Consider the following 25,590-nt stretch of genomic DNA (forward strand, 5'->3'; position numbering starts at 1 on the left):
TCTCATAACAACTCTGAAAAGTAGGTACTATCATGATCTCTTACACTGAGGGGACTAAGAAAGACAGAGATTGAGTCACAGATAATTCCACTCTATTCTTTCTCCTCTCCACTTTGTCCTTCATTTGGCTAATTTTGTTTTTGTATGAAACTAAATAAGTCTATACATATGTGTTTATGAGACCTATTGTTACAAAGTACTAGGTTGGTCCTTAGGTAATGCACAAAGTGCAAACAAGAAATGGTCATTAACATCTTGGAGTTTATAATGTTGTGGGCACATAATAAATGATTATTACTACATGCCTGTTGACTGGTTCAAGATCGTATTCATAATTTGCTGTAATATATAATATTAAATAATAAATGCATTAGAGATGTTGCTTAATAGATCTGGAATAAGTTATAAATCTGGCCATGTCATTTTTCTGCTCAGACATCAGTTGTTAATTTGTAACCCACTTAGTAAAATACCTATAGCCTGTGGGCTTCACCGATAGCCATTCAGTGTCCAGATATCTGGAAGAAGATGCTCAAGTTTATTAACAGACCCTTTATAAATAATTTGCAGTCAGAGTAAAGAAAGATGTAGGATGAACAGCCATGAATGGATTGCAATCTGCATCATTGTAGGAAAATACCATCCTTCATGAAATCCCAGAATCACCAAAGTACAAAAAAAAAGTCTAATAAAATTTTAAATTTTACTGAAATGCAAGGCTTCAGTACAAAAGGAGAAAGAATTCTTCCTAAAAAAGTATATTGCCAAATAGGGATAATAATTAAAGGAAAGAAAAAGATACCAAGAGGAAACAGTATGGCTTTGCTGTTCACACTGACCTATAGTCAAATAAGACTTAGAGATGAATCCAGAAATTCTCTCCAATCTAAACCTTGAATTTATTCAGGATTCAAACTTGGATCTAGTTAGTTAGACAAAGCCTTGGTATAGCATTCATAGGAAGCTACCCCATCACTGCTGGGGCAAGCTGGACAATTAAAATGACAATCCACTCTCAATTAACTAATAATGACTTAAGAATGAGAGACAGAGAATCAGGAAACTTAAATCCATGCCATGGATAAAATCATCTGAGGTTACAGAGTGAGAGGACTGTTCCCCATCACAGATCAAGGGAAATTACATGGTACTACAACTCACTGTTTCTTGACTCACAAAGCAATCCCTTTCCTTCCCTGGGAACCCATGGGGTGGGAGCTTAGATGGAGAGGAAAACAGGCACATAAATGTGACCCAGAGACACTTGGCTGCCTCCCCCAGTGGACAAAGATGCAGATTCTCTATAGTGGTGAGTAATTTCCACAGCTGAATACCTAATGAACAGATAACCAGCTCATTAATTTCCTGACAATGCATGGAAGAATAGTTTGATTCAGTCCCATCCTCTAGGATGTGTGTATGCTAAGGCTTAATTGATCCAGAGACCTGGTATCTACACACATGTGCATGTACACATACACCAGATTTTATGCTATAGCATAGTTAGAATTGTTTCCTAGTTTCTTATATCTGCTTAGGCAATTCAGAGTACATCTTCATTTCAGTCACCTATCAAAACCTACTGCCTCAGACCACTGCTAACGAGACAATCATCTATTAATACATATCAGCTCTTTGTTCAGCCCTGACTATGTGTTTCTGATCCTTGGATTGGATGGCATGAACATCCTGCTGCACTTGAGCCTCCTAGATATTAGCCCTATTCTGCCTATGAAATTATGGGGCAATGGTGTTTAAATACTTGTGTTTGTTTTTGTACTGGTGTTTATATACTTATATATGTATGCTGTTTCCTGTTAGCAACTGTTTATCCCATATTATTACTGTGCCTGTATGGCACTGTTACTTTAATTCATTTTTTTAGAGTTGGAAGAAAGTTTAAAAAACATTTCCCCCAATTTCTTTTGCAGAGAAAGAAACTGAGATCTTTATTATAATCAGAGACATAAAGTGAATTGCCTAAGGCAACACATGTGGCAAAACTGTGAATGAAATTAAAGTTATTGATCTCCCCAGAATTCTTTCTATTACACCCTTCTGTTTTCCTCTTCATTCTTTGAGTATTTAAGGGAGTGTCCTCAGAATAATAGGTGTGCAATAAGTGTTTGTTGATGATTAAAGAAAAGTTTAGAAATGGAATTTTTCACTCAAGTCTCATTCCAATTCATTATTATGATGTGGTGATGCCTTTGCATTCTCAAAAGCCATACCAGGAAAGCACATTCTCTAATAGATCTAACCAAGTTGAAAGTACTCCAGTATGATTCTAGTAAAAAAAACAATAATAATAATGTGTATTTCAATCAAGATCTGGCTACTTATGGTCCATTACTATAAATCTGATGATATATAGATGATGAAATTTTTGGTTATAACAACTCATAGAACATGTCAAGATTGTTATCTGCATCAGTGAAGGGACAATACCACAAATGAAGACTTCAATCTGTCAAAATACAGAATCGTCAGTGTTTGCCATTTGACTAGAGAACCAACCTGCCTAATAAATGCTAAGTACTTGCAGCAACATGATGATGTAAATAGTAATGACTAAACCCAGTTCCAAAAATGTCCTCTGTAAAAAAATATCACGCACCAAAAAAAAAAAAAAAAAAAAAAAAAAAAGAACTCTAATATAGTTCTTGTAATGAGGGAAAGGAAAGGAGGAACCCCATTTGTCGGCTCATAGATCCCATGAGGCGCAGCGTCCCCTGTAAAATGAATTTACAGGCCCGAAAACCTAGATTGATAAATAAAAGGTTTATTGTAGAAATTTGGAAGTAAAGCTCAGTTAGAAAGACACCAGGGCCAAAGGTGGCCATTGGTGGGCAGGGACCCTTACATGGCTGGAAGGATACCATGTGTAGGCTGGGAGGGCTCCTGCAATGAGGGCGTTCCAGCTAGTTTCTTTTATACCCAAAAGATGATGGGTGGTACCCAGTTCTGGCGGGCTTTTCAGTTAGCTCAGATCAGGTGAGGGCTGGGAGAAGCTGAGCTGAGAGTGGCCCGGATATTCAAGGGGTGCCTTTGACCAGAATTTGTGAATCAAGGTCAGTCATGGGTTGGGCAATTAGGAATCTTAAAGGGATCCCAACCCTCATCACTTGAATATGGCAAAATCTTCAGAAAGAAAGGACAAGCTATGATAGTTATTCAGTCTTATTTGTTAAGTACCTATTATGTACCAGGCACTGTGCCAGGAATTTTTGGATTTTTTTTTTTTTTTTTTTTTTTTTTTTTGTTGAGGCAGTTTGAGTTAAGTGACTTGCCCAGGGTCACACAGCCAGGAAGTGTTAAGTGTCTGAGATCATATTTGAACTCAAATCCTCCTGACTTAAAGGCTGGTGCTCTATCCATTGCACCATTTAGATGCCCTGAATTTTTGGATTTTTTAAAGAAGCAAAAGAAAATTCCTGATTACAATAACTGTGGAGACAGCATATACATACATACATGCATGCATGCATACATATGTGTGTGAGTGTATATATATATATATATACATATATATATATATATAAAACAAGCTACAAATAAGATTTAATTAATAGAGGGGGAAAGCATTAAGAGGGGCTGTGGAAGTCTTCCATTGAAGGTGGAATTTTAGCTGATATTTAAAGGAAAACAGGAATTGGAGAGGAAGAGGGAGAACATGGGGGACAATCAGAGAAAATATCCAGTAAACAATTAGACTGCTAGAAGAAAGAACAGATATAATGAAAGTATTTTCAGAGTGACTAAGTCACAGTAAAAAGAAAAATCAGCTTCTGTAAGACTGTAAATAGTTTCACTAAAGGAAGAGTTCAAGATGATGATATTTAACATTTACTGACTTTATAAGTGATAAAATAAAAACAGTGGCAGATTAAGCAATGAAATCCTGATGAGCAGAATGGCTTAGGTAGAATGAAAAGTGACAAGGCTAAAAAGCAAAACAAAACAAAAAAAAATTTAATTGTGAAGATGGCTCAATGAATAAAGCACTAGTGGGGTCAGGTAGAACTGAGTTCAAATCCAGCTTCAGACAACTACTTAGGGGGGGACCCTGGGAAAGATCTTGATTATCTTTAATAAAATAAAGAAATAAAATTATAAAACTGGAAGGATAGTAACATACGTTGGTGGATTTCTACCTATCAAAATAACAGAGCTAGAAAGCAAAATGCAGATAAAAATTCTGAGAATTATTAGCTTTCCAGAAAAATTCAAAGAAATAAAGAATCCAAGTATTACAGGAAATAAGCCAACCCTCCCCAAGTTGTATTGGGGATCAATTTGTATTTTAAAAGATCAGAATGACAATAAGACATTAAGAAAAGCAAACCAGACATTTGATCCATCTAATGGTATAATTGTCAAGTTCTAAAGTTTTAACATTAAGTAAGTAACTTTAAGGTTGAAGTGGCCAGGAGAAATTAATTTACATTATCAACAGACCAGTTTGAATAAGTCGAGACTATTTTAAAAAGACAAGATGTAATCAAATATAGGAAAAAACAAGAGAAATTGGTCTCTACTGCAAAATTAATTTTCCTATAAAATCTAGAGGTGCTTCTTAATAGGAAAAATCATTCTTCAATGATGTCAGAAACTTTTATTCTAAAAATTGATAACTTGATAGAGTCTTTGACAATAAATTAATAATGCCCAAACAAGATTTTGAAAATTAAAAGATTGGATTAATCATTTTAAAAGCTAAACTGATCAAGAAAATTAAGAACTTTTTTAGCACAATAAAACCAAATTAAATTAAATTTATTTAATTAAATTTATTTTAATAAATGTTCATATATTTTTAAATTTTTTAATAAATTTTTAAAATTTAATTAAAATTTTAATTTAATTTGATTTAAAACCAAATAAGCCAAGGATATAAACAACAAATTCACAATTGTAAAGGAAATAAGAAAAATTACCAGAAACTACTTTACTTAATCACCACAAAACTGATGGTTTAATGAATTATCTGAATGGCTAAACAATGAAATCAAATGCTGAAAATATTAAATAAATTACCTAAATAATCCCTCAAAAAGTAAGTAAACTTCTACAGAAGAAACTGTAGGTACAGAATAGCAAATACTATCAGAAAGATAAGATCAAATAATATTTGTGCTCCATAAACTGTTTTTAATAACAGTAAGTAAACACTCTATCAAACTGTTTCTATGAGATGAACTTGATCCTAATTGCCCAAGAAAAGATAAAGGAGAAAAAAAATTGGATTACTCTAACAAATTAATATTGAAGCAAAATATTTTTGAACACTGACAAACACTGTTATAGCTAAGTATTATTTTTAATTTACTCTGACTAAGTTAGATTTTATAAGGGAGGCAAGTACAGCTCAACATTAGAAAAGCAATTGGCATAATAAATATTTTTAGCAAACCTATGGTGTCATTAATGTTAGTAACTTCCATTGAAGAAACTCTGCTCATGAATATCAGCACTTGCTCTGCAACTTAAGAGTTTTAGAGAGATGCATAGGATTTTGAGATACTCACTAGGATACTTGTCACATTAGTTATCAGAACTGGGAGGTCCTCCTGACTTTGAGGTCAGTTCTCTATCAACCACATCATATTGTTTCTTGTAATATATTAATAACAAATTAAATAAACAAATTTTGGAATTAAAAAATGAGTACTATATTAATGGCTTATCCTGCTTTTAACATATAATCATATGGGTCACTTGATTATATGTTAAAAGCAGGATAAGCCATTAATATAGTACTCATTTTTTAATTCCAAAATTTTATAAATGAAGATAATTTTAAACAAAATTCAGATTTTTAAAAGTTGGTCAATGTTGGTACTAATTTGTAAAGTAATTCAGCTATCCCTTCTTTTTTTACTAATAGAAAACCACTACATTATAAAGCTTAAGCACTCGTTCATATTGTTTTATATAAGTATTTTAAGAATTGCACATTAAAAGTATTCAACAGGAAATACTTTAGGGATTTAAAGAATATATTGAAACAAAACTTATCAATGAAATATGGTAGAATGAAGGACTAAGAGGAAGAAGATCTGAGCTCAACCCCTACCTCAAGAACTGTGTACCTTTGAGTCAGTAAGTTAACTTTACTGAGTGTCAGTTCTTCATTTGTAAAATGAAAGATTTAAATTAGACTTCTTACATCTCTGGTAGATCTACATCTATGCTTCTATGATCCTAAAAGTACTGTATAGTGTGATATAAACAGAAAGTGTTACAAAGGGTCAGAAAAGGGAAAGATCATCATAATGTAGAATAATTGCAGAAGGCTTTGGAGTTGAGATAATATTTAACTAGGACTTTAAGGATAGATATGGTGTGGAAGATGAAGAGAAATAGGAGCGCATAAGTAAAAACAAACAAAAAAAATATTTTTACAAACATAATGATAAAACTTGCATTTGCATCCGGGCTGTGGGAAGGGGAAACATCTGGGGAGTAGGAAAAGGACATCTAGGTGGAGAGGACAAGTTGAAAATATTTTCCAACTCTTGCTCACCCATCGAAACACCAATAACATGGAAAAGAAATTCTCCATCAAAAAAAAAAAAAAAAATGCTTCCACAAGAAAAAATCCTGGGCAAATCAGGCTGCTGACATCATCTGACTATCAATGATGGTTTTCCTACTTCAAGAATTATCTAACAAGGCCATAGGTTGATAGACTTGTGGTCTCTCAAGTAAGATAGCATATGTTTTTTGTTAAAAAGTTAATAATAAGGACCAAGGAAAATGCTGTGGGATATTACAGCAAGTGTTAGTTCTGGATTACAACCAGTCTGCTATTTGTATGCAGTAGGCAAGCTGCCACCTTTCTCAAGCCTGAAGTTTGGAGCTCTACACTAAAGCTCTATTTTTAAACACAAACATACACACATACACAGAAACACATAGGACAACATGAAACTGGCTCATTAACACTGTGTTAAAACAGGGCAAATAGGTAATTTCCTTATTAAGCCCAAGTAATAATTAATACTGTCATTAAAACATGTTTTCTTTTTTTAAACTGTATAAATTCAAGGCATCCTTTTTTTTTCTTCCTCTCTTTAAAAAAAAAAAAATTCTACGATACTTTAAACCAAAATAAAGAAAAATAAAGGAGAAAAATGAGTGACCATCAGCACATTTAGAGGAGTCTCTTACTGCCAGCAAAGCAGGGCGAGTCTTAAGGTCCTTCTTGTGGTTTTAGCACAGGCTGAGGCCCATGTTTTGACTTGAGAATTAAGCCTGAATTTAAATGTGTAAACATTATAACTTTTTTTTCCTCTTCCTGCCCACAGTGTAATAATTTTATTTTTGCTTTACTGAAGCAGTTGTATTCCTAGGGACTAAGAAATGTGCAGGTGAGCAAAACAAGTAAGCTAAGGGAGAAAATCATTATAGTTGGATCTATATCTAAACCATCAATATACAGGAGTTTCAAAAGGCTTCAGTTCTCCTAAATCTCTCTGTGATCCAAGGATCAACCTGGCATTTTGCCATTGTCACTTGAGGAGCTAATTCTAATACCAAAACCTTTCAAGTCACACAGCACCTTTCTCCTTTCAGATACAGGAACCAGAGGATCTTCTCAATGGCAAGAGCAAGGGTGGATTAGTAAAGTGACTCAGGAACAGAAACCAATCACGTTGTAGGGTGTTTGATTACAAAGATATATCTTCATTTTTTCTTCCCTTCTATCTTCTAATTATTTGAACATTTGAAGAAATTAAAATTTCCTGTACTATATTCACCTGCTTAAAATAAGACAAGTAATAATAACGGCTTTAAGGTTTGCAAGGCATTTTATATGTTATTTCATTTGATGCTCATAACACTATTACTATTACTATTATAATCCCCATTTTATAGATAAGAAAACTGAGAATAAGAATAAATAACTTGCCCAGGGTCATGTAACTAGTAACTGTTTTGAGACAGGATTGGTACTCTGGTCTTCTTCACTCCAGGTCCATCACTCTATCTTCTACACTGTCTAACTGCCTTTAAAAAGTCAATGCTTAAAAAACATTCTTTTAAAAAAAAACCTATGAAAAAAAATTTTTAAGCAAAAAAAAATTTTTAAATCTGTGGCAACCAACAGAGAGCAATGTTGATATTTACCTGAAAGTATACTGGTGATTTCTATGAAATGTTGATACAAAATTTATCAGGAAAATTTTTTCTTCATGGTACTATATTGGTCCTGGAATCAGAAAAACTTACTATCAAATACTATATCAGATACTTTATAGCTATGTAATTATGGGTAAGCCATTTAACCTCAGTGAACTTTAGTTTCTTCATTTGAAAAAATGAGAATAATAATGTCTATAACATGAATCTCACAGAGTTGCTGTGAGGCTCAAATGAGTGAAGTTTTTTAAAGCATTTTTTAGAAATTTACTATGAAGTATTAGGGATCCAAATAAAAAATACAGTACCTGATGTCAAGAAGCTCATTCTAATAGGAAAAAATGAGATAATGTGTTAAATGCTTTGAAGTTTTAAGGGGCTATGGCAGAGCTATGGAGAAAATGGCCAGAATGTAGACTAAACTGAAACAAGGATGGAACTTTTCTAAAATAGTGATCTGAGAGGTCATTAATTGGGAGAATGAGATGCTGTAGGACAGCTATTCCAGAGATGAAAGAGTTAAAACTCCCAAGCCATGATGTTTGATAGGCTCTAAGAATGTTAGAGAGGTTGTGAAGAAAATGGCCAAAGACTGGAGAGTGAGGGGTCACATGCAGGCTAAGTTATGTCATCAATAAAACGATTTAACCAATTAGAATAGCTCAATGTGCCACCATAAAACCTCTCCTCCTCCTTTTATCTACTATATTTTTCTGAGTTCTTTTCATGCAACTATAACATAGGCTTTTTTTTTCTGATTAAATACTACAAATAAATACTACAAATTTATTTCTGATTAAATACTACCAAAAAAGTGAGCATTTTAGACTTGCTACTTTTTACTTACCTATCTGTAGTAGAAGACTACATTACATTTGAGGATTCTAAGGGTATATTTAAATAGGTTTGGATTTCTCTATTATCATTTTCATTTGATATAATCTCTGCCTCCCCTATTCTCTCCCCCATTTCATTGTTTCCCCTCCCCACAATTATATGGCACTAACTAGCACTCCACTTCTACTTAGCCAATTAATATCCATTAGTTTTCATAAAAGTATAATTACTGAAAAAGATATAGAAAAGACAGAAATCCAAACATTCCCTCAGAACCTAAGGGCACAGTCTCCCCTATAACACCTCAGTCTCTGGGGAGAATGGGCTCAAACTTAATGTAATTTCTACACTTCCAAATTCAGTATAGCCACTAAATGAGTCTTAATTTACTGATCATCTCCCACTAGTAAACAAAGCTGGGTTCCTGAACTCCTTCCTCAGGAGCTCACTGCTAGATTTGTTGCCCACAAAAGTTTTCATGAATTCACTGATGGCTTGTCTCTTGATGTTTCAAAAATAGCAAAGTTACCACCATCACCAATCTTCTTCACCTGAAGATAAGTAATAGATAATGGCAGAGACTAAAGCTACAGTACAGCCATGCACTCACTGAAAGGCCACATTAGAGCAACTTCGTTAGGGAAATAAAGGACTAAGGTGTCTCTTCCCACAAGGTCTTTCAGTAGTCTTTGCCTCTTTATTTAAAGACCAGTGAGAAAAAATTAAAAGTCAAGAAATTGACCCTGGCCCTCCATACCCTGTTAACCCTTCTGAATTCAGTCAATCAACAACGGATTAGCAGACCCAACCAACACTATAGGAGCAAATGCTACAAATCAGGGGACACATCACTACCAATAATATGTCATTATGCCTTTCTCCAGACTCTTTCACATGGGAGATTGCATCAGCTCCTTACCCCCCTCCCCATTACATATTTATAGCAGGACTTTTTAAACTTTTTCTACTCGTGACCCCTTTTCACCCAAGAAAATTTTAAATAACCCTGAATATATAGGATACAAAATAAATATACAAGTCAATCATTTATTGATAATAAATCATAAAGAAATTTATTTTAAAATACTTCATTGGTATACCTATAATTTTACAATTTTTAAAGACAAAAGCAAATCTCCATACTAATGCTTATTAATTTTTACATAAAGATTTAAATCTTGATGGAATATTTTATATCTTGTACCAGATTTTTCATTACCCTCACATTGTTACATGACTCCAAATGGAACTGTGACCCACCATGTAAAAAGCTTTTATTTATAGAATCAGGAAAAGGAATAAAATCAACAAAAAACAAAACCAAAAAAAAAGAAAACTTTTAAACAACTACTATATAGGCTATACACTCACATCTTCTTCCAGATTTAAACGTTGGGGCAGCTAGGTGGCACAGTGGATAGAGCACCAGCCCTGAATTCAGGAGGACCCGAGTTCAAATCTGATCTCAGACACTTAACACTTCCTAGCTGTGTGACCCTGGGCAAGTCACTTAACCCCAGCCTCAGGAAAAGGAAAAAAAAAAATTGTATCTAAGCAGATTTAGACGTTTTTAACTCATCTATAGAGACACTCCAAACTCAAGAATTTGAGGGAAGAGTCAGTTCAGTTCTCCAACCTTATTGTTTTTTCCCCTCTATGAACAAGAGAAAAGGCAACCTTCCTGCAAAGAACAAGCTATAAAACTTAGTTCCCAAATGCTGATCTATTCCCAACCTTGAAGAGAGGAAAAACACATAAGCCCCAGCTCCCCATACTTTTTTGTTCATGATTCTATTGTAGATAGCAGTCTTCTCTCTCTGACTACTGATGCTGTTAATTAGCTGGTGTTATAAGATTTCAACAACTCATCCTGGCTTGTTTGTCTCTAGTGGAGGCATAGAATGCAAAGTCAAGAGCAGGCCAGACATAGGTTGACTTTGACCAACTAACTTTTTCTGTCTTTTTGGGTCAATGAATCTTTATGTAATCATTTTCATGTTGTCTACGCCCACCACCACTGGAATATGATTTCCTTGAGGGCAAGGACCATGTTTTTTTCTGTATCTTGAATTGTTAGCACAGTGTCTGGTACTATGTAAGCATTTAATAAATACTTGTTGATTGACTGAAAACATAGAACAGAGAATCAAATACTTCTTTTTCATTTCTGTTGTAACAGAGACTTGTTTGATCTTGAGTGGGTTAACTTTTCTGACATTCAGTGATCCCTCCTATTCAAAAAGCATATTCCAAATGCCTGATGTATTAGGAAGGATCACAAGATAGACTTATAGATGAAAATTGTTTCCTAAATAAGCCATATGTTTGGTGTCTAAATGCTAGGGAAATAAGTAAATTATAGATGCCAAAGAGAATATGATACTTGATGGGAATTCCCAGGGCATATTAAAATGAAAGCTATGTCCAAGCCAAATGCAAAACATATAAAACATAGCAAAGTATCCCAGAGCAGAGGAGAATATAATATTCTCAAATGGCAAAATAGAAAGCACACTGAGAAGACGTGGATAGGAGTCCCAGATCTGCCAAACATTAGTTGTACCACTTTGGACACATCACTTAATGGCTCAGAGCCACATGTTTCATATCTAAAAGATGAGACCAATAACACTTGCCACAGCTATTTCATGGGTTTGTTGTAAAAAAAAATGAGACAACTGTGACAGTATTTTAGAAATCATAAAGTGCCATGTAAATATCAACTATTCATTTATTTTCTAACTCAGAGATTTGAAAACAAAGCTAAGGAGTCATTTGTTCTTTGTTATATGAGTTTGATTACTTTGGTTTTTGTTCCATCCTGTATCTATCACTCTATTATTCACTAGGTTGTAAATATTCTAATGTGTTATTATAATGAAACAGCAGCTCATCTTACAACTAAAAAAAACAAGCATAAATAAGGATGCTTCTTACTAATGGATTGTTTTTCAAATATCAGTTGTAGAGAAAATGGACAATGTCACGGGTGGCATGGAGACATCACATCTAAGATACAATGAGAAACTCACAGAAGTGGAGAGTGGTCTGAAGAAATTAGGTAAGCCACAAAGAGCCAAATTTCTGTTCCTAATTCTAATTTGCATAAATGAATAAAGCTTTTTCTAGCAGAATTCTAGTTCATTCAAGGCAGTCATAAGAATGTTTAGATTTTGCTTTGTCAGTACAGTCTTTCCATTGGATGAAGTTCAGAAAATTTTAAAGCTAAGGATTGGTTTGGGAATAGATCCAATAAACTCTTTAGTAGGCCAAATAAAAACTTAAGATCAGTCCTGATCTTAAAGTGCTATTAAAGTGCCCTTCATTAAATGTTTTTTATTAAAGACTCAGTAGGTTTATTTTAATATGTTCCCAGTTGAAAATAAGAATTGTATAAGTTAGCTCTTATATAAAGGAGGCGCTGTAAATTCTATTCCTAATTTTTTTTTTTTATCCAAAGGAAAAAGATATTTCTGATGATTAAAGAGCAATAAGTTATCCCCTGCCATGATATCCAACCCTATGGCCTAGAGCAAGAAAAATTTTGAGGGTGTAGTCATTTAACCATAATTGTTTGGCAGTCCTAATACTCTTAAGATTCATCCATATAAATCAAGTTGGTAAGAGTTCAAGCTACCCAGTTCGGGCACACATGCTTTTCATGCGTGTAGATCTAAATCTGTGCATGCTCAGATCATACCTCCTAAAGTTCATGCACACCAGTGTATGTCAATTAAAAATAAGACCCTAAAAACAGTCATGAATGACTCTTTTACTTTAACTCCCTTCAATGGCATTATGTCTCATTAATAACATTTTCTATTCCAGGAGACCAAACTGGGCAGAAAGCTGTAAGCACCAATACAGAACTTTCCTCCTTCAGATCGGACATTCTGGACCTCAGACAACAACTTCATGAGATTACAGAGAAAACCAGCAAGAATAAGGATACACTAGAGAAGTTACAGGAGAGTGGGAATCTACTGGATGACAGGCAGAGTCAAATGAAAGAAACACTGGAGAATAACTCTTTCCTGATCACCACTGTCAACAAAACTCTCCAGGCTTACAATGGCTATGTCAATAATCTGCAGCACGACACAAGTGTTCTCCAAGGGAATTTACAGAGCCAAATGCATTCACACAATGTGGTCATCATGAACCTAAACAACCTGAATCTAACACAAGTGCAGCAAAGGAATCTAATTAGCAGTCTCCAGAGGTCTGTGGATGACACAAGCCAAGCTATCCAGCGGATTAAGAATGATTTCCAAAATCTGCAGCAGGTTTTCCTTCAAGCAAGGAAGGATACTGATTGGCTTAAAGAGAAAGTGCAGAACTTGCAGATGCTGGCTGCCAACAACTCTGCCTTAGCCAAAGCTAACAATGATACTCTAGAGGACATGAATAGCCAACTTAACTCTTTCAATGGTCAACTGGACAATATCACTACTATCTCACAAGCCAATGAACAGAATCTGAAAGACCTTCAAGACTACCACAAAGAGTCGGAGAATAGAACCACCACCAAGTTTAATCAGCTAGAGGAACGATTTCAGATCTTTGAAACAGACATAGTTAACATTATTAGCAATATCAGCTATACAGCCCACCATTTGAGGACGCTGACCAGCAACCTGAATGATGTCAGGACAACTTGTACAGACACCTTAACCAAACACACAGATGACCTAACTGCTTTGAACAATACACTGGCCAACATTCGTTTGGATTCTACAACTCTCAGGATGCAGCAGGATGTCATGAGATCGAGATTAGATATTGAAGTCGCCAACTTGTCTGTGATCATGGAAGAAATGAAGCTGGTAGATTCCAAGCATGGCCAGCTCATCAAGAATTTTACAATACTACAAGGTAAATGGAAATCCTAGCTTCCCCTTATAGTTTTAATTCTCTTCTGGGTACAAAACATTCCAGCTTGTGGTGATATTGGGAACTAAAGTTTAGAAGACATTAACCCAGTTTCCCCAATGCCTTAGCTATTTTACAGTTATAAGCCCAAACTCTTTATAGGTTACATTAATTCTTCCAAGTCACAAAGATAGATACCATTTATCTGGTTCCTGCCTCATTAAATCAAGTAGAGTCCTCAGGCTATATAGGACCATATTTTAAGTGAGACTGCATTATAATGAGGTCTTTTTGGTGATTAGAACCCTGGGACAGAATCCAAAACTGATCTATTTATAGCATATTCCATATGAGAGTAAACTATTCTAGAGAAGCTCAACTTAGCAACCTGATAGCCTGAAAATCCTCATAATACTGTGTCCTCAAACATTTGAAAGCATTATTTTATTAGATTAAATATGAAGGTCACAAGATGTTGCAAGACCTGAGTGAACACTAGGGACTTTCTTCAAGGATAAGGACACCCCAGACTGAAAAAAATAATCCTGGATAACTGCAGCAAAGTTAATTTTTATAAGATTTCCCTGTCTTAGAATAATTCATTATTTCTGAAAGGCAGTTTCTTTATAAGGAATAGGATCAGATAATCTATCAGAAAATATGTAGTAATGTGGCATTAATAAAAAAAAATGAAGATTCAAATTCTTAAAACTCAATGGAAGCTATAAGTGAAAATATGAAGATTCAATATTATTCATAACTGAGTTTGAAATTTCAAGGATCCATTATTTTTTCATTGTGTTTCCTCAATTGATGCAGATTGCATCCCCTTTGTGATATAAAAGATAAAAGATCATAAGGTCCTTGAAGGCAGAGACTGTATTGTTGTTGTATTACATTTCTAGCATTGCACAGGAGCTTAATAAATATTTGTATATTTGAATTGAATAGTCTTTAGAGTTGCCATGGCCAAAAAATCCAATATTCTGCATCCAAAAAGGTGGTATGGTTCATCAAATTTAACAAGGCTGATTTAAAAATTATAAACATTTGGTCTATCATGCAGAGCATATTCTCAAAATCTTTCCAACAAGAAAGACTTTTCAGAACTTAAATATATATATATATATATATATATATATATATTTTATAGCCTCCAAGAATTTGGAGTGTTCTTTTTTTTCCTCAGTCTCTAAATATTAGAAATATTTCATTCAAAAGAAGGTACTCAAACATTTTGAATACTTTGTTTTTCATACTTATGGGATTAATGGTGCTTCATATAACAAATTCTGTTTTATGCCTATAATAATTATAAGACAACATTGTCTGTGCCTAAAATATAAAAAGTTTGCCATGAATTCATAGAAATTATCTGCTTCCTATAGTGAGTTATTAAATGCATGATTTATCTTTTCTTTTTCCTTCTTAGCCTAAACATGTAAAGAGAAACAAATAAGAAGACTGACAATTTATATATAGCATCAAAAGATAATATTTTTTCTCACTTTGTCTTAGGATACAAATATATCAGTCCCATTGTGTTATACTATATATTTTCCCATAAGCTTTTAGTCAATGTGGATTGCTAGCTAAGCAGAGAGAGGGAAAAAAACGTGTTTTGTGGGCAACTTTTCACTAAATGTGCTTCCTTTTCTAGGCATGTAATGGGGGTATAACAGGGGTATGATGCTGTACTTTTAACCATAGAATCATAGAATTGCAGAATTGTAAAGGACATAAAAGATAATCTAGTAAAATATATCCTATCCAAGGACCACCAAAGCTTTGCTTAAAGACCTAGAATGATAAACAAAACAAAAAATACTATTTCCTAGCTTAGGCCATTCCATTTTAGAACACTCTACTTATTAGAAAATTCCATGTCAGTATCATATATTGGTCCTTGTTCTTTTCTTTGAAGTCAAATAGAAAAAGTTGAATTCTCTCTTCCACTTGAAGGAAAAGGAGGAACATATTGAGTACGTACTAGGTGCCTGGCACTGGTCTATTAGACACTTTGCAATTATCTCATTTTTTAAAAGTTATGGAATCCTCCTTCACTCACCATCACACCACCACAAGATTTCTCTTCAGGTTAAGCCACACTCCTCTTATGAAATGGTTTACCTTCTCCTGGATTCATTTTAATTTATCAATATTTCTTCTAAAATATGATGTCCCCAACTGGATACACTATACAAGTCATGACTTGACCAGGACCAGAGCATAGAAAAATCATCTCTACTCTCTTGCTATAGATATTATTTCGATTAAGGTAGCCCCAGATCATGTCAACTTTTTAGCTACTATATCAAACTGATGAATCATTGAGCTTTCAAACCATAAAAAACTCTTAGTCTTTCTCATGTGAACTGCTTTCCAGCTGTTTTCTCCACCTTGTATTTGTACAGTTGCTTTATATTCATCCTTATCAAATCACATCTTGAAACCTGGAGCCCACCATTCCTACTCGTCCTTTACTTCTCAGTTCTTTCATCCAACAATGTCAAATCCATTGCCTGTTGAAGTAACTCTTTGCACTTTTTGACAGCTCTGATTATTAAAAAGTGTTTCCTGACACTGAGTCAAAATCTGCCATTCCACTTTTCTGGCCTCAGGGACCAACCAGAACATGACAGACCCCTCTTACTCTTGGATACCATTATCACATCTCCTCCAAGCCTGTTCTGTTGATTGATTGGTTGATTCTTTTTGATTACTGTCCTATGGAAATATTGTAACTTGTCAATACCATTCTTACAATAGGGTACCAAGTACTGAAGACTCCAACATGAATCTCTTCCCACCAAGTCACAGTGATATTAAGATTTTTTTTACCTCGTTGTGTTAAGGCCTCTAGCTCACTTTATTAGTAATACTCAACAACTGATTTACAAATAACTCGTTCCATCAATGTGTACTTTTTTAGGAGGGTATTGGGGGATTTTTCAACTATTGCCTTCTTTTAGCATTGTGCTTTAAACATCTATCAGAACTGTGGTACTTGACTTTAGAGTAGCTAAAGAAACAAGTTTTTGTGGGGTTTTTTTCCAATTTCTTTACCCTATTTAAATGTCAGTGCATCAATATGCCAACTTTTTTTCTGTTATGCTTTGAGATTGAACACAACATGGAATAATGAAAGTAGGGGCAGCCAGGTGGTGAAGTGGATAGAGCACCAGCTCTGAATTCAGGAGGACCGAGTTCAAATTTGATCTCAGACACTGAACATGTCCTAGATGTGTGACCCTGGGCAAGTCACTTAACCCCAGCCTTAGGAAAAATAAATAAATAAATAAATAAATAATGAAAGTAATGCTGGCTTTACAATCAAAGACCTGGCTCTGTCACTTTTTCCCTACATGACCTTGCAAAGGCCAAGTTTGTTTCTCTGATTTCCACTCTCTAAAATTTGAGTAAACTAGATCACCTCAGAGTTCTCTGCTATGTTGTGGTCTGTTTGATATGTGCTAAGTATAGTACTAATAGATTAGATTGATTACTATATATTCCAAAAATTGCTTCCAAGTTTAATTTAGTTTTTCAATTCACATTTATTGAAGACCTTGTTTTTCATCTTGGCATTCCGCATTTCCAATTATATTAAATTATATTAAATCTACCACTAGTATTATTATTAGTTCTATTTCCTAGTTAACATTATATTGTTACTATTTGATCTAATATTGAATTCTGTCCATAAAGCAAAGAAATAAAACAATAGAAAATATGTTTTTAAGGAAATATTTGTTTATCCTTCTAATTAGTGAGACCACATCACATGTGGGCCACGTGTCAAGAGAAATGTATTTCTATAAATCTATTTCTTCAGACTATCTTACTCTCCTATTATACTTCTTTGTCTTGTAGTTTAAAATCTCATTCAAGATCCACTAAAGAACTAGGCATTATTGGATTATATTGGCTTTATGTATTGTCTTTCCTCTGCAAAGCTCAAAATACACTAATGCTTTCCTGACAATCCTCCTTGTCCACTCTAATGCTGTCTTGCACTTTGCATTTGTTCCCTTAAAAGTTTGCCTTAAACACAAGTACAATTGTGTAAACTTGGCCTCCTCGAGAAATGAACTAAAAGAAATTGTCTTTGCTGAAGCTAAATTGCATCTGAAATTTCATTAAGTTGTGTATTAATATTAAATTAATTTTATTAAGTATATTAATATATATGATATGTTAATATATTATATAATGATAAATATGTTAATATAATATATTAAATAATTATTAAATTAAATTTTATTAAATATGCCAAATCTTGATACTAGGAAGTTCTTTTATAAACAATAAATCTTTCTAGAAAATGTTTTGTTTTCACTATAGATAATTTAAGGATTTTTCTATTAACTCCACATAGAGGACATTCCAGCCCTTGTGTCACATGCTTTTGAATAGCAAATTCACTAAGAACTGAACCCATTTTTCCTCTTCATGTTCAAGAAGGTAAAGCCATCTGAGTGTCACCCCCCCCCCCCCAGATTCCACAGCATTTCTCTGGGGAAGTCTATTCTAAGTAAATAATCACCTACAGGACTCTGGTGGCTTCAGGTAATTGCAAAGAGGCTTCCTGTTTATTCCAAATCATTGTGTACAGATTAACAATGGGGGCAAGGTGTAGGCAAGGAAGCTTCACTGAAGAAAGAACTTTAAAGCTACACTTCATTATTCAATCATTTTTCAGTCCTGTCTAACTCTTCGTGACCCCATTTAGATTTTCCTTGGCAAAGATACTAGAATGGTTTGCCATTTCCTTCTCCAGTTCAATTTTTCCTCATAGTTTCCTCATCTGAGGCAAACACATTAAATGACTTGCCCAGTAGTCTCTGAAATCAGATATGAACCTAGCTTTGCACCATCTTCTGCATCACATTTTTTTTATATTTTCCAAAACCATAAATGTAAATAACTCACATATCAAAATCTTTAAAAAGCTCTTTCTTCCAACAACCCTGTGAAATGGGTTGTATAAGTAATATTATTTCGAGAGACCTAACATTCAAAAAGATTAAGTACTTTGCTCATAATTACCCAAGTATCAAAGCCATGATTTAAAACCTCGTTTTCAGTGCTCTTTCCAATACCTTTTAAATATATATATGTGTGTGTGTGTGAATATACATATACATATGTGTATACATACATATATGTATGCATTTATATAGTGAACTTGGGAGTTCTGAGCAACTCTAGGGCTAAAATAGATCAAATGTCCACATCTAGTACCAATAAGATGAGCCCCCAGAATGAAGGGACATCAGATGGCCCAAGAAAAGCAGGAATCAGCTCAGGTCAAATCTTCCATGCCAGTTAGTACTAGAATTAAGCCCATGAATGACCAGTGCCCTCTCAATGTCTCCAAAAGAATAAAATAAAATAGGGATAGTGACTGGATCTGGGATTTCATTGGGAATTTCACTTCTCTTCGGGGAGAGTGCAACTTCCACGTGCAAATTGACATCTCTGCAATTTTGGTATGGGAATTGCCAAAACACTCAGATGTTGAATAAATTGGTCAGCATGAAACAGACAATGTGTGTCAGAATTGAAACATGAGCCTAGATCTCCCTGACTTAGTTATTACACTAGTGGTGTCAAACTCAAAAAGAAAGAAATCCCTGCAGACTTAGAAAACCACAAATGAATATTATTTATATTGCATTGTATTTTTATTTATTTAATCAAACATCTCCCAATTACATTTTAATCTGGTAAGCAGCATTGAGGAGTTTGTGGGCTACAAGCATGGCCTGAAGGCCATGAGTTTAACACTTCTGGACTACTCCATGCCATCCTTTCCTTCCCTCTTTCTGTCTTCCTCCCACTTTTTTCTCCCTCCCTCCCTTCCTACCCTACCTCATGTGCTATTTCTCTCTCTCTCTCTCTCTCTCTCTCTCTCTCTCTCTCTCTCTCTCTCTCTCTCTCTCTCTCTCTCTCTCTCTCTCTCTCCATCTCTCTCTCTCTCTGCATCTCTTCTTCTTCTTCTTCTTCTTCTTCTTCTTCTTCTTCTTCTTCTCTCTCTCTCTCTATCTCTCTCTCTCTCCATCTCTCTCTCTCTCTCCATCTCTCTCTGCATCTCTCTCCTTCTTCTTCTTCTTCTTCTTCTTCTTCTTCTTCTTCTTCTTCTTCTTCTTCTTCTTCTTCTTCTTCTCTCTCTCTCTCTCTCTCTCTCTCTCTCTCTCTCTCTCTCTCTCTCTCTCTCTCTGCATCTCTCTCTCCTTCTTCTTCTCTCTCTCTCTCTTCTTCTCTCTGTCTCTCTCTCTCTTTTCTCGCTTTCTTCCTCTCTCTTTCTTCTTCTTTTTCTCTCTCCCTCCCCTTACAAATAAATGGATCAATTAATGAATAAATTCATAAATAAATGAATGACTTGTCCAAAGCCACCTAAGTTATAAATAGCAGTGCCAAAATTCAAACCTGGATATTCAGATTTTCCCCTTCCTGCCCTTTGCCAGTCCACTGTGCTGTGGTGTTTGGATTTCAGATTAACCAACAGTGGTGCTGCTGAACACAAATTTTGAAACAATCTTGTACTTCTTGACTCTTGCTGTTTGAATGTCAATATAGGACTATCAAAGTTAACTTAGAACATCTTTTTCTCCCTGAGAAGCAATTTCTAAAATCTTGGACTTTCAAGGCTTCAGGAGTTCTTGAATCTAGGGAAAAGAGTAGAAAATACAAAGTTTCTTAGTTTGGGTTGTTGTTGTTGCTTATGCATTTGTAGATATAATTGTGATGACTTTACCAGAGGAATGGGCATCCTTGCCTTTCAAAATCCTAAGCCAGGAAACCACCCCTTTGGCTCTGAGATGTAATAACAATTTCAGCCAATTTGACAGAGAATCTGAAGTTAACCTGAAATGCTGCCTGAGCTATCCCATTTACCTCTACATGCATAGTTTTAATATTTTTCAGCTGAGGGGTTAAGCTGTTACTTGCATATACTCAGATACATATATGGTTTCCATTGTTTTGACTAAAACCCCTCTTTCAAAAATGGATTTTATTTTAGCCTTAACAGCAGCCTAAAAAAAGAACTAGAGGAAAATATAATTAGTCAATGCTTTATGTCATTCCAGATGCTAGCAAGTGATGCCAACTTGAATATTCCATGGGGACAGAATATGACCCTTGGCATCAATCAGCTACTTTTTATGAGGAGCCAATGCTAACTTTCAGAATGATTTTAGATGTTTTTCTCAATGATCAAACGAATCCATGGCAAACAGGCAAATTCCTAGTCAGGCCCCAATGAAAAGAGTTCACAATGTGTCCTACAGTATGCATAGCATGAAATAATACTTTAAACAGTGTCTGAAGGCATTCAGGGTCAGCTCTTAAAGCAATGACTTAGGTTCTGGCAGCAACCTGACACTATGGACAAAGACCTCAAAAACGACATTCTTGGCCAAAAGTTCATGTATAGTCATACATATGAAAGCACATTTTATTAAGAGAGACAGAGATGGTTGTAAATATTCCCCTCTGTGCCTTTATAAAATGTCCTTGGGCTGTTTAACTCCCACCTGACCAAACTTAGTAAGTTAAAGTAGAAATGAAAGTCAAACTTACTGATGAGGTACAGAAACCTAATTTTTCTGTAATGAGTCCAAAACATTGTAAAAGGATGATTTTAGACATTTATCCAGAGAAAATTCCCCTTCTGTTTTGTTTTTTGGGGTTTTTTTTTTTAATTCTCCATCCTTTACGAATTTTATAAATTAGTATCACACAAGAATATATTTCCTGCTCAAGTTTGGTGCTGACTGTGAGAATCTGCTTTTGTTGTTTTCCTTAAGATTGTGAGTCAAGTAGATCAGGAACCATTCCCAACATTCTGAGGGAAATTACTAAAAAATCATAGACTGAGGCCCTCTTTTCAGGAAGATCAATTTAAAAAAATCAGATCCTAAGGAGACTAGAAACACAGAGCCTCCTAAAGACAGAATACATAATATGCCCTGCATAGAAAGAGGCATTAGGGTGGAGAAAACAGTTGAATTCATAGAGTTGACAAGATCATCAAAATAAAGTTTGTAGAGAATTCAGGACAGAGTTGGGATCATTACATCCAACATAGCAGAAAAGGCACAGAAGTGGAGAAGAATATTTCAGGTTTAAAGTCTTGCAGATGTCCCTATTCTAAGGATGGGCCCCTGTCAAAAGACACTACATTTTCAGCCCCACCCCATTCTTCCTCGTGTGGTTAGGCAAAGTCAGTAACTGCTGCTAGTTTTGTGGTGAGATGTGCAAACAGAGAGCAGGGAAGGGCACAGGAGAGGAGGGAAAGGGAGGACACTGGGCCTGGACTTTAGGTCCAAGCCTCTGAATTAGCTTGTGTCCCGCTGCAAGAACATAAAGGGAAGAGATGGAAGAGAGGCAGAGTGTGGAATATGAGCATTTTAACAATATGCCTCCACTCTTTATATGAGTTTTCTACTGACCAGCAGCCCTAAGCAGGGAAGCTTTGACCCAAAAGGGAAAATACATCAGTTGAAAAGAGACAAGGAGTCATCTCAAAGAGGAAAATTCAAGAGGCATGTGACAGTGAAGGGATAAGAAGTCTAAGTAAAAGAAACACTAAATATTCTGCTGAAAAGAACCCTGAGCTCATTCTCACCCGCCTTGCAAAGGAAGGCAAAACCCTCATAGGAAGCCGTGATGTAAAGAACTTGAGAAGAATGAGAAAGTGATCATTCATTTTAATGTGAAAGAAAAGGAAAGGAAGAAGGAAAAGGAAAAAAAGGAGAAAATGAAGGGCAGAAAAAAAAGGAAGGACTAGTCAATATTTATTCCTTTGTGTTTATTAATAGTATTAATTATTTTATCAATATTATTACTATGTTCCTGACACTGTGCTAAAGGCTTTACAAATATCTCATTTGATTCTCACAACAATTCTAGGAGGCAGGCACTATTATTATCCTCATTTTATAATTGAGGAAATTGAGGCAGACATGAGGAAAGTGACTTATTCCAAAATCACCCAGCTAGGAAGTGTCTGAGGTTGGATTTGAATACAGGTTTTCCTGACTCAAGGCCCAATGCTCCATCCTCTTTCTACATTATATAAACTGTATTACTGAAAATCTGCATATAAATTTGAATTATAGTAGGGAAAGTTGTTATTTAAAGGATTTTTTTTCTGATAAATCCTTTAAAAAATAACAACAAAGAATCTTTTGGTAAAGTCAATAATTGATCCATAATAAAAATTATGTTGTAAGTTTAGATTTTTGTACGTTGGAAATTCTTTATTAAAAATTCTGTAAATCTTAATATCTTTTATCTACTTATATCAGTCACATTTTTTATTCTGTTTCAGGCCCTCCTGGTCCCCGGGGACCTAAAGGTGACAGGGGACCCCAAGGACCTCTTGGTCCAACTGGAAATAAAGGACAAAAAGGAGAAAAGGGGGAGCCAGGGCCACCAGGCCCAACAGGTGAAAGAGGCCCAGTTGGGCCAATCGGCCCTCCAGGAGACAAAGGCAGTAAGGGCTCCAAAGGATCCCAAGGACCAAAAGGACAAAGAGGATCCCCAGGGAAGACTGGGCCACCAGGACCAAGTGGAGACCCAGGCCCTCCAGGGCCTGCTGGAAAGGATGGCGCTCCCGGCCCCCAGGGTCCTCCTGGCTTCCAAGGATTACAGGGCACTGTGGGAGAGCCTGGAGTTCCTGGTCCCAGGGGACTTCCTGGACTACCTGGTGTGCCGGGCCTGCCAGGTCCAAAGGGTCCACCTGGTCCCCCAGGTCCCTCAGGAGCAATGGCACCACTTGCTCTACAGAATGAGCCCACACCAGCACCAGAGCCTAATGGTAAGTCTGGACTGCCCCAGAGCAAAGCCAGGTGGAGCATCTACAGGGCAGAGCACATGGCTTTGATGCACCTTCCTAGAATGTTTACTGTACTCTGTCCTGCTATCCCATCTTATTTAGCAATGAAAGTATCCTGCAGAGCAAGCACCAGAACCCTGCTGCTTTAACAAGCCTAAGCCCCACGTGGCGTCACTCAAACTCATGTATTTCATTCTCTCAATGTGATCAGGTTTTCTACTCCTTGTTTATTTAGCTGGGTCAGACTCTCAGAAAGCATGGTCTTCAGAAAACATTTCCTTCATTGAAACCATGAAACACATGAGTCTTCTTTTCATTTATTCTCTTTACCCTAGGGATGAAAGTATTCTTCAATTCACCCATTAATATTCACACTAAGCCCTCTGTTACCTATCAGTATGCAATTCATTTTTCTAAAATATGTGGCAATTCCTATATTAATATGTTCCTTACAACTTGAATGGTTCATACATGTATATATGTGTATATACATTTATACATTTACTTATAGATATGCCATTGTGTATTATGTATGTATATACATATACACATACATGTGTGTACACAAACATATACATATATGCTTACAAGAACAGGCTGTTTAGGAGACTGACTGTGTGCTTCTGGGTAAACTTAACTTTTTTTTCTGGGTGACTCTAAAACTATCCATAAATTACAGAGCAGGTGCCAGTTTGTATTGATAGAGAAGATTTCCTAATAATGAAATCACAGGTCTCCCCCCAAAAATTTTTTTGCTAAATTTTAGATTTAACTTTTCTCTTCAACCCAGACCTAATTCTGACCTGCAAAGTACTCTTCTTTGTGAAACTCAGGTTTTCATTATTACTACCTTGATTTATTTTTTTTGTCCTGAGTCTTGGGTCTTCACATCCAATTGTTTATAGACACCATATGGATTCCAGACTATGGTGCACATCTGTGCCTTCTTCAGTTGTTCGTTTTTGTTTGGTTTTTTCCCTGTCCTTGAACACATTAATCCAGATGCAGATCAAATGTAAAGACAGGAAAATAATAGTCCCACAAATAACTATTTCCTAAATTGTGTGGTCTTAACTACTGTGTGGAATCTTGTAACTCACTTCTAGGTTAAACATTGTATTAAGCACTTATATAAAGTTTTTCAATGTGTGTCTCTTTATGGGTTCTCCACAACAAAATATCTAGCTATCCCTTGGATATAGAAGTAACTAGAGACCAACTGCATGTCTCTTGAATTTCCCTAGAAAGGGACTGTTTTTACCCAGGCTGTTTTAACCAGTGTTTAAATGTTCGTTTTCCTAGGATGTCCCCCTCACTGGAAGAACTACACAGACAAATGCTACTATTTTTCAACAGAAAAAGAAATTTTTCATGATGCAAAACTTTTCTGTGAAGACAAGTCTTCACATCTCATCTTCATAAACACAAGGGAAGAACAGGTACATCTCTGGCAATTTAAAGATATTTAGAGACTGGAAATCACATGATTGGGAGAGATGGATAGAAAGATATTAAACATTCACAAGCAATAAGCATATCCCAAATGTAAAGTCTTAGCACTTATCCAGTAAATAAAAGAAAAGAATTGATGTTATGGAAAAGTTTTCTCATCCCTTCTAATTTAAAAATGCTACTTAATTTTCTGAGAGAAGAGCTAATTATTAGACCCTAAAATAGCCATGTTGATAGACTAGGGGATTTTTCCTTTGGCACCAGTTCATTAATGGAAAAGGAAAGAAACAAAAATATTATGGAAGAAAGTACAGCCAGTCAAGAGAATGTAGTAATAAGCATTTATTCATATAGGCAACAAGAATTTAAGTTACTAATATGTACAGAACATCGTAGTAGGAGGGAACTATTTAAATCAGTAAGATACAGTCCCTCCC

The 25,590-nt window shown here is 35.3% G+C and overlaps 1 protein-coding gene across 1 annotated transcript in view; it reads left to right on the forward strand.

The window, feature by feature from the left end:
• Positions 1-25,590, forward strand: part of COLEC12 (collectin subfamily member 12) — a 220,153-nt gene that overhangs the window by 176,334 nt on the left and 18,229 nt on the right. The window contains exons 4-7 of the mRNA XM_074276198.1: positions 11,945-12,043; positions 12,811-13,857; positions 23,195-23,683; positions 25,004-25,140. Of these exons, the coding sequence (XP_074132299.1) occupies positions 11,945-12,043; positions 12,811-13,857; positions 23,195-23,683; positions 25,004-25,140 (1,772 nt within the window). The remainder of the gene's footprint in view (positions 1-11,944; positions 12,044-12,810; positions 13,858-23,194; positions 23,684-25,003; positions 25,141-25,590) is intronic.

The sequence above is a fragment of the Sminthopsis crassicaudata genome, chromosome 1, assembly GCF_048593235.1.
Source record: "Sminthopsis crassicaudata isolate SCR6 chromosome 1, ASM4859323v1, whole genome shotgun sequence".
NCBI classification, from domain to species: Eukaryota; Metazoa; Chordata; class Mammalia; order Dasyuromorphia; family Dasyuridae; genus Sminthopsis; species Sminthopsis crassicaudata.